Here is a 14,043-nt window from a genome sequence, read left to right on the forward strand (position 1 = left end):
TTTTTATATGTGTAATTTTGCAAAAAAGAATGTTTTGTAAATTTGGATGGAGAGAGTGCTAATTAACATATTCCCTTAGATGTTAGGGATAAATTATAAATGATTAATATACGCATATAACATAGTAATTATTAATAACTTATTCAATTAATTTTAATGAAAATTTATCACCTAACCAGAAGAAATCAATGTAAAAAGAAATAAATGATGAAAATACAAAAAAAAAAATCACTGAACTAGGAAAGTTACTTTGCATAACTTCAGTTAGTTGCATTGGCAAATCCACATTTCCATTGCTTTGGAATGTGCTTTTGAAAATTTATTTTACATAGTCTTAAAATATCCAAACAACATCTGGTTTTTTGAATGTGAGAATGTGCTTTCCAAACCTTAAACACTGTAAATCCAAACGGGCTCTGAATTTCTCGATTAATTTGTAACTGGGAGAGGTACTTATATTTAATATTTAATCATGTCTTTAATAAAATTAAATCCAATTTATTGGAGAATACATATGAATAATTAAAAAAATTGTTTTGAGTCCAATTAGATAATAGACAGTATGGATGTAAAGCGCTCCAATTTAGTGCTGGCTCGTAATTAGGATGAAGTTGTTTTTTGGCATGAAGATCAGACTTGATTGAACATTAAGCCAATTGTAAACGGCTAGCTATTTAGTAGCAGCACTATTTCCTTCAATTGATAGAGGTTCTAAGTTTGAACTTAAAGCTACTGTATTCGTGCGCAGGTGTGTCTCCTTTTCTTGGAGGTAGGAGCCAAGCTAGGGATATTCTTTGAAAGGACAAACAAAAAAAAAAAAAAACAAAAGCAAGCTAACTTTGTCTACACGTGCAATTACGTGAAACCGAAATATGGTAAAATTGAAAGATTATGTTTCTTTTTTCTCACATTGAAATCCAATTGAATTGAAATATGCACAAAAAGTAAGACAGTATGATGAAAAATTACATAAAACCTAATAATATATGCGGAGACGTACAGTGAAAAAACGTTGCACGTAGTGTGAGAAAATTTTTTTATATTAAAGAAAAATAAAACAGGTCCCTGTAAATTTCATAGTTTAGATTTTAATATAGATATAGATTATTATATTATTACAGCGGTATACTGATGTGATAACGCTAATCTTAGTTAGTATTATTATTAATGTTAATAATATTAACATTTATTGAATATTAAATGCCTAAATACCTTTTGTCCATATCAACAGCAACAAACAATAATTCCTTCATTCCTATTTTTAAGTTACATCCTGGGCCTTTTTTTTTTATACTCCTATTTATGAGTTATTTTGCACAATTAATAAAACAAGTAATGATACTCCTGGTATGAGTTATTTTCTTTTAATTTTAATTAAACGTATTTTTAAAATGATTAGGTAAAGGTAATTAGGTAATGGGTAATTTTTATCTATTTATTTAGTGAATTCATTGAAATATCCATTAAATCAAGTCAAATCTAAACAAGTGATGTGATTTCTTGTGGGTGAGAAAACCCTAGAATATCTTTACTGTAGAAGGGGATGAGTCTGCTTGAGCTGAACGAATAACGGGATCCTATAGTCGAGCTCGAACTGGGTGGGAAAAGGGGGCAGCGTAGCGCAGTACCTTCAGGAACAAAACCCCAGACACTGTCTTCCCTGTGTTGCTCGCTTTCTAGGTCTCTAGTTGCGTGCTCACTTCAACTCTTGCCTCTCTGCAGTATTTGTGTCCTCTCACCATGGGTATGTGATTTATCTACCTTGCCGTGTTGTTGCTTTTCTGTTTTTTCTTATTCAATCCATTCATTTCCTGAAATTAATCTGTTTTAGATCTGCATGGTTATGGTTTCTCGAAATTGTATTTGATCTGTGCGTTAGCCTTAATTCGAATGATTATGCTTCGGATATATATATATATATATATATATATTTTGCTTTTTGAGAACCATTGATTATTTTCCCCGTTGTTGTCGTGTTCGTTTCCATTTCTGGGCCTTGATTTATTGCCGGTTTATTAATAGGGTGATCGACTTATAATTGAACCGCGTCTTTTCTTGTTTTGGCGTGACTTTTGTTCGTTTTATACTGATCTTGCTAGTATGAGTTTGTGAGTAGTCGGATACTGATTTTTGGGCTTATGAGGAACTCGGGGAGTTGATGTAGATGTTCATGTCAATTTTGTTTTTAATGGTAGATATTGAGGAGGACATCCGTTCTCTACAGCTTGATTCATCAGGTAATCGGAAGGCATTTTGAATTCTCATTTTCTTTGTTCTTACTATGTTCTGGTGGTTTTCTTTTCTACTTTTGAATATTTTGAGTCCAATTTGTGATTGAGATTTAACAGAAGACAATAACGGTGTTGTTAATCCGGAGGATGCAAAACCAGAAGAAGTTGATAATTCCGCTAAGATGGATGAAGGTTGGTAGTAAGATGTCGCTCGTTCTGTTGTTTTTCATTCCTTACCTACCCTTTTGTTGCTGATCGATTCAGAATAAAATTTCATCTGTCTCGAAAAATAGCATGATTTATGTGTTGCTGAGCCGTTCAGATAAAATTTTCATCTGGCTCAAAAATAACATGATTTATACTTAGAAGACTTATTTCCGCATTTCTTTTTCTTCCATCCTTTTCTTTCCCTTTCACAAGCTTTGCTCTGAAGCTCCATTCCTTGAGATCAACCTGCTTCTGCTTTTACATGCACGGATACTTTATACAGTATTTTACTCGAGCACTTTTCCTTCCCTTGATTAACCCTATCAGTCATGAAACCTCACGTGTCTAAAAAGAATGTCAACCTTTTTTGAATTAGAAACGCATCTATATTCATCACTGTTCCTTGTGGTTGTGTTTAAAGGGTTTTCTGGTCAGTTATTTTTCTCTTGACCTGAGCTTTCTGGTCATTTGTAGACTCTAGAGATTAGTTGATATCACAGAACAAGGAAAGTTGCCTATTTTTTGGGGGTTGTCTGAAAAAAAAAAAGAAGAAAATTATAGGTTTGAATAAACATGTATGCCCTTTTTCTGTAGTTTTCTTCAGGGCAAATGTTTATTTCATCTAACCAGGTTTCGAGTGAATAATTAAGTTACCTTCTGGCAAGCAAAGGTTTTCTGTATAGGTTACATCCAACTTATGTTAAGTAATAACTGCTGACATAACACCATAGGGATTGCTCGCCGTATTGGATTTTGTTGAAAAGTTTATGGTTATAATGCTTGTAAGCTTATCATCTACTTCCATCTTGACAATTCTAAATTTGTTGGGGTTAACTTTACTACTTTTGGTAATAAATTATTTCTCGCTTCCAAAGTCTAAAGACATAGAAATTGTAACATCTCTCCCTTCTTTGTCACTTGTTTTGCCCAATACTTGCTGCCTCTTTCTTTACCTTAGGCCTTGTTTGGTATGAAGTATTGGAGAGATGGGATTGGAATTGGCACTGGCTAGTACCAGCTTTTTGTGTTTGGTATGGAGCATAGCCCAATCCCATCTACATGGGATTACCCAATCCCACTACTCCTTGGGTCTTGGGAAATCAATCATGGATTGATTTTTTTCAGACCAAATTACCCTCATTCTCACACCCTCTCTCCTGTCTCTCTACCCTTGCCTCCAACCCCATCCCTTACCGTTCACTCACTCAACCGAGTCTGCCATAGTTGCCCCTGGCATTGGCGCCGTCCTCCACCATTGACAGGTTCGTCTTCTTCCCTTCTTCCTTTGTCTGCCTTTGGCCGTTCTCCTTTCATCTTCCTCCCTTCTCCTTCTGTATACCTCCCGCCATCCTCCACCACTAGTTCGAGTCTTCTCCCTTTGTGTTCCTCCCTTCTCCCTCCGTCTACCTCCCGTAGTCCTCCAGCACTACATCTCCTCGCATCTACTCGCCTTCTTACCTTTGAATCTGCATTGAACAAGGTTGTTGCATTTGCCTTCAAATCTTCGAGAACCATTGCTGTATTGCTTCCAATTCCATGTCATTGAATAGGGTGATAGGCGGCAGGGGGAGCTTGGTTCTAATTCATGAGTGACAAAGAGATGGGTTTTGGCAGTTCTTTTAAATTATAAGGGTTATTATAGTCTTTTTATAATTTATGTTACTTATAAAATAAAATGAAAGAAAGTATTCTCTACAATTATTACTTCATATCAAACATAATTTGAAAGCTCCAATCCCAATCCCAATCCCAGTTCCAATACTAGTGTCAATTCCAATCCTTTTAAATTTAGGCCTGCATACCAAACAGGGCCAACTGTTTCTTTGCATGGTTTTTTGACTAAGGATGAAGAGCATACTAATTTTTTTTGTCTCACCTCGTTGGTTTCAGGTCTAAATCAGGAAGTAAAGGCACAGCCTGTCCAGGCTGATCCTAAAGGTAATCGGGATGTTTCACTTTTAGTTTGTGATTTTATCACATACTTGCATTTTCTATTATTGTTTCAAATTAGACAGGTTACTTTCAATAAAGTTAGGAATTTCCATTTTCTGATGCTGGTGACTTTGATTTAATGTTTTGAAAGATAAGGAAGTTCCTTCAGTGGAGGATCAAGAGGATGAGAAGACAGACAAGAAAAGACACTTGAATGTTGTGTTCATTGGTCATGTTGGTAAGTTGTTTGCTAGTTTCTTTAATCATTATATGGTTTAAATGAACTGGTGGTCTTGTGGTTGGCTAAATGATCTGCCATACTTGCCTGTCATGTCCATTGTCTTAGTTAAAGGCCTGAGTCTTGCACGTCCCTTTCTCTCTTTCTGTAATTTAGCCCTTTTGCTTTATGGTTCTCTGTGCCCCCTTTGTATTTTTGACATATGCTTTGTAGTGGTCAGATATTTTTTTGGTTGTGTGTGTGTTGTTAGTGTGAACGCATGACAAATCTTGGTCTGGCTGCAATGTTTTGAAAGTCAAAGTTGATCAAGGGAACAGGAAATCTTTGGTTTATTGAGAATATGACTTAAGAAAGGTTGGAACATTTGCCTTAACTTTGTAAATACTTGAGGAAGAGTAAGAATAGGTATAGGGATTCATTTATAGGATATGCTTGAAGTTTATAAAGTGAAATATTGGTGGTTTTAATTTATGTTTACTGGAATCTGTATCTTGAAGCAAAATTATGGAGCTTAAAACCAAAGTCAGGTTTTCTGTGGTCAAAAACATTGTAAATTTGGTTTTTACATGCTTGTGAGTTGAATTTTTTAAGCTCGTAAGGTGAATAGAAAATTAGGGTGATTTTATAACATTGTGGACAGTAGCAGAAAAATATAATGGGAGTTGGGATAACATAGTCAGGTATCCCTTTAAACCAGTTCTCTTTAGTTGCATATCAAATTATCAAATGTACTAAATCTGACAAAATGGGCATATTGTATATGCTATCCTTTGGATACCTTTTGGTGCTAAACCTGGTGAATATAGAATACAACTTTACTGAGTTGCACTGATAGATAGCAAAAAAGTCCAAGAGCATTTGTCACCAAATCTTTGATTGGCAATTTTCTGCACTGCTGGCTTTTTCACCACCACAATCACATCCTTTGCCAAAGAGAACTTGCACTTGGGGGATTGATTCTTGCCTCCTTGTCGTTGGTGATTGAGCTAAGAAATAAAATTTTGGCTAGTTGTGGAATTTTTTCTTCTGTTTATCCGTTTTTTGTAGTTATTCATATTCAGTATCTTTAATCCTTAGTTTTTTATGGTAAAATCAGTAATATCTATTTGAACTTCTTGTTCCAGATGCTGGTAAGTCTACAACTGGTGGCCAGATACTCTTCCTAAGTGGTCAGGTTGATGAACGCACCATCCAAAAATATGAAAAAGAAGCAAAGGACAAAAGTAGAGAAAGCTGGTGAGCTCATTTACTGTGCAATTGTTGATTGAAAAATTCATGTTTGATTGCGGTTGGCTTTTAAACTGATTAATTTTCTGTTGTGAAAGTTTAAGTTTGCACCTTCACTCAATTTGGATTGAGAAAGAATTGAGCTCCTTGGTCTTTTCAAGTGAAGATATTTTTAAGAAGCGATGAATTTTTTTTTTTCAATTTCATTTTGCATGGTTTAATTGTTGTGTCTGGACATGCAATTGAAGCAGTGACCACGGTGCTATTGTTACAGATTGGACTATAATATGCAAGTTGATCAAAGAATAAAAGAAGATGAATACATAATGAAATTAAATTTTGAATAATTAAATATTAAACGATTTTTTTGGCCAAAAATATAAAATTAAATGAGTGATACGTAAAAATGTAAATTTGGTTTTGTCTTGATGAGATTCTTCATGTCTGCCAAGGTCTTATAGCTTCTGGTTTTACTTATCCTGTTTGTTAGTTTTACGGCATTTTGTGCATTGAATTTTTTGGTTATTCTATTGCTTGTTAGGAGGAAAAGGTGTTCTTCTACTTGCCAATTATACAGGATATTGATTTATCTATCTGTCAACCACCCATCTTTCTATCATTATTTACATATATGATGAATTGCTGGTTTTATTTACTAGGTATATGGCTTACATAATGGACACTAATGAAGAGGAGAGGGTTAAGGTACGAGCTATGAATTAATTGGCTATTAGAAGTTGAATGCTTTATGCCTTTATCCAATGCGTTCAGTTCTTGTTTTCTGTTTTTATTTTTAATAAGTTGTCCCAATTGCAGGGCAAAACGGTTGAAGTTGGGAGAGCGCATTTTGAGACAGAAAAATCAAGGTTTACAATTTTGGATGCACCTGTGAGTATTGTATTTCATGATTCTTATTCAAATTTGTTTTACATGCTTTAAAATTACAGATTCTCTAAAACAATTTTCTGGTATGGAAGCTAGTTTGTTGTGACGCACATACACATGGTTATGTGTCTTTATGCTTTTGTTTGGTTACCCTTTCATTTCAATTGCTTGTTATCTTCTGCTGCTTTATGTGTACTTTTCCTTTCTTAAAATATGAAATTACTTCTCGTTTTGAATTAAATGGAAAGTTAACTCTCTTTGTATGCTATTTTGTACATTTTGAGTGGGGCTTCGTGAGATGAGGGTTGGCAAGCATCTAGTCCACTCTAAACTAGAGAATCATGAGAATTAGAAGATATGCTCAAAAAAGGATTATTGGATATAATCACAAGGGAAATGGAATTTAAAAATAATTCGCTATTTAGATATTCTATCACCTGGGCATTCCTGCCTAACCCACTTAAGAAGCACTGTTGTTTCCAGTGCTGTGAATGTTGTGCAGTAGCAAGCCACAGAAACATCCTGTTGGATGCTGTGGCCAATGCAATGATGGGGCAAGGAACGGGACAATGTTGAAATAATTTATACTAATTCAATACAACTTAAAATCTGAATGAGTTTTAACACTTTGAATAATGAATGATGACAAATAATGAGAAGCCTTATCCTTCTAGATGGGTTGGCTATATGAATTGTACGATATCATTGTGCTCTAATGAATGATGACAAAACTAAAATATAATTATGCTAACACAACACCAGAAGGAAAGAAGAAACGAACGGCATATCATCGATTTTAGAGAATTGTGGGAGTGGTCCAAAGTCTTGGGCTTGATGTTGGCTGAGAATTTGACAAGTGCCTCAAAGCTGATTTGGAGATCTCATCTTATTCCAAAGAAAAGTCAATGAAGTGGGCCTTTCTGCCTAGAAGATGCAGCGCTGTAGTTGTGCATGATTAAGATTTTACATTCTTGATTGTTCTATTGATACTCGGATGATAAAACCAAATAGCCCTTGTACCCCTTTATACCAGAACCACTGACTGGCATGAGAAAATAGAGGTGAAATTTGTAAACATCACTTTGGTCACAGCCATGCATCCTTTATCAAAAGCAGCACTTCAATAGAGGACATCATAGTTCTCCTACATTGAGGCTACTATACCATGGACGGTGAGGCTTGATGTGTCCTGGGTTTTGTACTTTTGTGTGTTGATTAGGGTACAGGGTTTCTGTGCGTTGTTGATAAGTGGTAAAAATTCTACATTTTAAATTTGAGTTATATATATGAGGAATTATTTTTGGGCGATCTATCAGAGAGAAAATGGTAGAAAATTGTTTAATATGGCTTTTATATATGCAAAGAAAGTCATTAGAGGCAATTGTGAAGAGGGTTGAGTGGATGATCTTTTGCCCTATGAAAAGAGGTAGAAAAAGATGTTGAAGGATACTCTTGGAAGTTATTGAAAGGGATTTATTGGTCAATGATATATCTGATGAGTTGGTTATTGACATATTACAATGATGTGTGATCCATATAACTAACCTTACGTAATGGAATAAGGCTGCTTGTTAGTTGTTTATGTTGTTGATGACAATGACGCTGTATTGGAAATTTAAATGCTTTTAAATGGATGAACGTCCTGGTTGTGGAACCCCTTTTGTCTCACCTCAATAATTATTGTGTAGGGTCACAAAAGCTATGTCCCCAACATGATTAGTGGTGCGGCTCAAGCTGATATTGGAGTTTTGGTAAGTGGATTATGATATGTCAAACCCTCTTGATCTTCCGTAGTGTTTGATTAGGAAAATGATGATCTCTCCCTATTCTATCAGGTAATTTCTGCTCGAAAGGGAGAATTTGAAACTGGATATGAGAGAGGTGGACAAACCCGTGAACATGTCCAGCTTGCAAAAACATTGGGGGTGTCTAAGCTGGTTGTTGTGGTTAATAAGATGGATGAACCTACTGTGAAGTGGTCCAAAGAGAGGTGCTCTCTTATGATCCCCCACTCTTACTTCCTTATTTGCTCTTCTTTCTTCACTTATGATTTTGAAGAGCTTTGTTGCTTCTGTTTCTAGGTATGATGAAATTGAGTCAAAGATGATTCCTTTTCTTAGGTCATCAGGCTACAATGTGAAGAAAGGTATTGGTGTTTTGTTTTATTTTTTGTCAGTTTCTTTTTGACAATATTATGGTTATGTCTTTTACCTTCATTCCTGTTATCACAATTCCACTTCACCATTTTTCTGTTTTTGCTTGCTCTAACTGCTTGATTTAGAGAGATGGTAGATCCTGTATCTTTTACACTGGCAACTGCCTCTATATAAGCTCATGATAGAGTGGTATTCACTTGGGATGGTTCTGGATTTATTTCATAATGATGATGATGGAGCCCTCTATTCTAATAAGCTTTAAACAAGCATAAACCAGAAACTACACCACAAATGGGGACTGAAAATTACTATTACCAAATAGCAAAGTTGGATTACAGCGAAATAAGGAACTGAAAATTACAACGTACTGAAACAGAAACAGCACAAAATACACTCCACCAAACAACAATCACAAAATATAAGTCACTCACTTACAAACATACACTAAGCAGAAGATAAAATGATGAAGAAAGATGACTTCCTCCACCCCCAACCTGGCATTCGAGAGGCCAGAGCTTTCCTTACCACTCTCAATATTCAAAATACTCCACACTTTTCTTCTACACGAACATATAGATTTAAAAAGCCAAAAAGTAGATTGCCCCTGCCAAAACACTAGCTTTACTCCCCTACTCTGATGTGTCAGCTGGTCTTTACTCATAGGATTTTCTCCTAAACCCATAGTTCCATATTTTCTGCCCTTTGCCTTTCTTTTTATATCTCCTTTTTGTGAGTTTTCATAGTGACAGGAGATGGGGTCTTATCAGATGACTATTACTGAATCTTAGTATATTTCCCTAGTGAAGGAAATAGATCAAAGGTTTAACTTATGGATTTGCTTCTGGATTCTTTGGTATAAAGTTTATTAGATTCTCTATCATAATGTTGAACTTGAACTTTATTGAGCAGCTGCTTGTCTGGTAATAGGAACTAGGGCTGAGGCCCATCAGGCTGTTCTCCAGAGGTTTTTTTCCTTAAATTATATTTTTACTGCTTTGCAGCTATCTCAATGGTGAGCTACTTGAAAGGCTTGTGAAAATGGCTGAGAAACCCTTGTTAAAGAAATTATTTTAATAAAATATTTAATGTCATTTTTAGATCTTTGGCATCTAAATGGTTAGGGATGCGATACTAATTTTCAAGTTTTAATTTACTAGATGTCCTGTTTTTACCATTATCTGGCCTGACTGGTGCAAACATGAAAACAAGATTGGATAAAAGCACTTGTCCTTGGTGGGATGGCCCCTGCCTATTTGAAGTCCTTGATAGTGTTGACACTCCACCTCGAGATCCCAAAGGCCCTTTAAGGTAATGTATCTTTTACCTTATTTGCATGAATTGTTATTGTGTAATCTAGTAAGTGGGAAAATTGTCATTTGTCTTTCAAGTAGTTTTTCGGCCATTTTATCATACAAGCATACATCTGTGTGGGAGCCTGCCATTGTTGCTTGCTTCTTTTGGTAAAAGAAACATTGTGAGAGGATAGAGTGCAAAGGAAAAGAGGGGGAAAATTTAGAGGTGGTAATTTGGGTCAAGCCCTACGGCCTTGCTCGAATGAGCATGAAAAATCTTAGGGCCAAGCTTGGGAGTTTAAAAGATTTTCTTTGCCCTGGGCTTTTTCAGGCTGTCCTAATAAACCTGAATACTTGAATTCCTTTTTATTATTAATTATATGATATAAAAATTCAAAATATTTTTTTAAAATAAAAATTGAAATAAGATGAAAATAAAAATTTGGGTCAAGCCCTACGGCCCTGCTCGAATGAGCATGAAAAATCTTAGGGCCAAGCTTGGGAGTTTAAAAGATTTTCTTTGCCCTGGGCTTTTTCAGGCTGTCCTAATAAACCTGAATACTTGAATTCCTTTTTATTATTAATTATATGATATAAAAATTCAAAATATTTTTTTAAAATAAAAATTGAAATAAGATGAAAATAAAAAATAAAACAAAATAATATTTAACCATTTGGGCATCTGGACTGCAATAACCCCAAGAGATTAGGGTCGAGTTTGGTTATATGGTAGGATATTTTAAGCTCAATTTGAATCGAATCCAGTCCGAATTGAGCTTAACCCATCCAAATTACTGGCTCTAGGAAAATCAGAAAATGACGAGGTACTGAGATAAATTAAGGATAATCAGACAAGGTTTTACTGCTTTACAAGAAAATTCTCTTTGAAAGCTGTATATGCTAATTGTAGAAGATTCAAATGTTCATATTTATTGCCTCTATGTTCTCGGTGTATCAGCTCTTGCGTTATGTTTCTGTCGATTGCCTAAGGGTTATGCTGAGAATATGTAGTTTTCCCCCCTAAAAAAAGATGACCTATTTCTTTGTTATTGTTGAACTTCTGATTTGAATAGGATGCCTATACTTGACAAATTCAAAGACATGGGTACTGTTGTTATGGGAAAAGTGGAATCTGGTACTGTCCGTGAAGGGGATTCCTTGTTGGTTATGCCCAATAAGGTTGGATCTTTTTCTGCTCTAATATGCCTTGAGTTGTGTGAGCCTTGTCCTCTTTTTTGACTTTATAAACATGGAATACTGCCAAAAAAATTGCAGGACCTTGTGAAAGTTGTTGCTGTGTTCATCGATGACGATAGGGTTAAACGTGCTGGACCTGGTGAGAATATACGGGTTAGAATATCTGGTGCTGAAGAAGAAGACATAGCAAGCGGGTTCATTCTGTCTAGTGTTGGTAAGTATTTTATGCTTTCTTCTTTTGTTCTGTCTAGTGTGGAATAATCTAGAAAATATGATCACCAACAATTTCAATTGTGCTGCAATTAGGCAATGAGTGATCTGTCTTATAATTCATTCTTTTCTCTCTGCATCTGATATGAAGAAATTAACTAGCAGTATGCCCTGAAATAGCTGAAACATGAGATGTTTTCAGGTTGGCTCTAGTAACTTCTACCAGTACTGCTGGTGCACCATTCTCTTGCTTTCACCTAGTGAATAAACAAATGCAATCTTATTACTTGAATTTCAAATCTTCATGAGTGGGATTCTTCTTAATTAAATACGGGTTCCAGTACTTCACTACTGCTTTTTTGAAACATTGTTGTCTATTTGCTGTTCATATTTTCATGTGATTTTTGTTTTTATTTTTCCTCTTGCAGAAAATCCAATACCAGCTGCTACAGAGTTTGTGGCTCAGCTGCAGATCCTTGAATTGCTGGACAATGTAAATAGTCTCTCTCATCTGGGTGTGGTTTTTGGATTTCATTTCAGTATGCTTATGCTAAAAAGTTCTTGTAGTTATATGTCTTATCTAGTTTCTATATAATCTACAGTAAGATTAATCTCTGTTACATCACTTTTTAGGCTATTTTTACTGCTGGGTACAAGGCTGTTTTGCACATCCACTGTGTTGTTGAAGAATGTGAGATTGTTGAGCTCCTACAGCAAATTGATCCAAAGACAAAGAAACCAATGAAAAAGAAACCTCTCTTTGTGAAGAATGGTGCAGTTGTTGTCTGCCGAATTCAGGTGCATGTTATTTCCATGTCAATTTGGAACTGTTTCTGTTTGATAACTTTTTGTGTTGCTGTATGCGGAAATTATTTGACAGTGTGCGAGTACCATATAAAGTTCTTACCTCCTGCTTGTGCATGATGATTCTGGAGTTTCATATAAGTTGCTGATGGTAATTTAGTTTCTGGGTGTTTCCCTAGTTTATTTCCATGATAATTTAGATGTTTTTTCCAGGTTAATAATATGATATGCATTGAGAAATTCGCTGATTTGCCCCAACTTGGGAGGTTTACTCTTCGCACAGAAGGTAAGAAGTGATGGTTTCCTTCACTTGAAAATTTGTTCCTGCTATTCAATATTTGAAGTCTCAAGGCTTATCTCCGCTTACAGGAAAAACTGTTGCAGTGGGAAAAGTCACTGGCTTTTAATTTTGAAACAATTTTGACTTGAGGTAAGAAACTTTTCAACTGCAGTGCTGTATCATATGCCACTAAATTGTTTGTTCCTTACTATGTAATGTCTAGTCCACGGGCAACCTAGCTGTTGATGTTACAGTTTGCGGATCTTTTCTGCAATGTGCTCTCTACCAATTTGCATAACTGAGATGGAATCACCTTATTGAACATTCAATTAAAAATATCGATAAAAAATGAAAATAAAAATATTGCAATTCTACATCTCGTTATTAGGTTAAATGTTTGTTTTGAATTTTGATCCCCCATGGTGTAAGGTATTAGGGCTCGATTTCTGACTCAAGGGTGTAAAACTGGTTTTTTAATCGTCGGTGCTTGTCCAGGTAAAAGTTTTGTTGTGTATATTGAGCACCCAGAAATATTTAGCTGCTGTACTCTATTTTTGAGCTTTTTTTTTTAATAATCTGTTTACCAATTATGGAATATTCCAACAGTGTGGACAGGAAGTAAATGTTGCATTGGTAAACTGAGGAGGTATTGAGGCATAATTGAGAGCGACGATTTGGAGATGTTCTTAATTTTGGGATTTGAAATTTGGTTGTACTTAGTGATAAGTAGTTGGGAGTAATTGACGGTGGCATGGGCACGCATGTATGTTTATGAGGTGATTCCAGGCATGGTTACTCCAGTATTGTGCGGGTGATAGCCTTCTTGAATCACCCATTCATGTTCCAAATCCAAATATAAATCAATTTGAATGGACGGGTTTTATACCCGTTGTAGCGGTATTATTTTAGACATTTCTGTGCTGATTTCTCCTATAGTGATGACGGTATTTAAACAAATATCTGGTTTGATGTTAATTGACTTGTATCAATTATTTTTATTTATGTTTTTTTAGAAGGGAAGTAATAAACCTATATTCAAAGAATCTCGTTAATCCCGACAAAAAGTTCCAATGATTACCTTAAACCCCCGCAGTACAACTCAAAATATACTAAAATCTAAAACCATCCATTTTTTTCTGTTTGAGTGGTTTAAGTCTCGTTTAAAATTGTTAATTATGTACTGTCTTATTTGAGGTTCTGATAGAAGGGTCACATCGCGATACACTGATCTGACACGGATAGCTGCTTGAAATTAGGGCGTGAACAATATCCAACCCTACGCATTGTACACTTCTGGCATGGATGATAATCCTGGATGGTCTCTGTACAGCGAAATTAAATGTTGGTTAAGGGGCTGATGGGTTAAATTTGAAAATTGCCTAAG

At 35.4% G+C, this 14,043-nt stretch overlaps 1 protein-coding gene across 3 annotated transcripts; it reads left to right on the plus strand.

Annotated features, from left to right (window-relative positions):
- The first annotated feature begins 1,513 nt into the window (after positions 1 to 1,513).
- LOC129317134 (uncharacterized) lies at positions 1,514 to 13,571 on the plus strand. Of its 3 annotated transcripts, XR_008594944.1 has the most exons (20): positions 1,515 to 1,744; positions 2,196 to 2,237; positions 2,349 to 2,423; positions 4,329 to 4,376; positions 4,522 to 4,608; positions 5,733 to 5,844; positions 6,495 to 6,540; positions 6,652 to 6,723; positions 8,409 to 8,471; positions 8,556 to 8,710; positions 8,802 to 8,866; positions 10,034 to 10,184; positions 11,242 to 11,347; positions 11,444 to 11,579; positions 12,004 to 12,068; positions 12,209 to 12,373; positions 12,593 to 12,665; positions 12,749 to 12,809; positions 13,089 to 13,154; positions 13,266 to 13,571. XR_008594944.1 is itself a non-coding variant. In XM_054961491.1 (19 exons), the coding sequence occupies exons 1-18, from the start codon at positions 1,741 to 1,743 to the stop codon at positions 12,784 to 12,786; spliced, it is 1,503 nt and encodes a 500-aa protein (XP_054817466.1). In that variant the 5' UTR covers positions 1,516 to 1,740; the 3' UTR covers positions 12,787 to 12,809; positions 13,266 to 13,571. The 3 variants fall into 3 exon arrangements, 2 of the variants coding, with proteins under 2 accessions (XP_054817473.1, XP_054817466.1); XM_054961491.1 differs by lacking the exon at positions 13,089 to 13,154 and having other exon boundaries at positions 1,516 to 1,744; XM_054961498.1 differs by lacking the exons at positions 2,196 to 2,237; positions 2,349 to 2,423; positions 13,089 to 13,154 and having other exon boundaries at positions 1,514 to 1,744.
- Positions 13,572 to 14,043: the final 472 nt, after the last annotated feature.

This window comes from Prosopis cineraria, unplaced genomic scaffold (assembly GCF_029017545.1).
Source record: "Prosopis cineraria cultivar Desert tree isolate PC_DT_omini unplaced genomic scaffold, ASM2901754v1 PC1, whole genome shotgun sequence".
In the NCBI taxonomy this organism is placed as follows: Eukaryota; Viridiplantae; Streptophyta; class Magnoliopsida; order Fabales; family Fabaceae; genus Prosopis; species Prosopis cineraria.

What these genes read in the sequence shown, in the direction of transcription:
- LOC129317134 (XM_054961491.1), top strand. An exon ending in TGTGTTCATTGGTCATGTTG is followed by an intron (nt 4,609 to 5,732) that starts GTAAGTTGTTTG and finishes TTCTTGTTCCAG; the next exon opens with ATGCTGGTAAGTCTACAACT. An exon ending in TGTTGGTTATGCCCAATAAG is followed by an intron (nt 11,348 to 11,443) that starts GTTGGATCTTTT and finishes AAAAAATTGCAG; the next exon opens with GACCTTGTGAAAGTTGTTGC.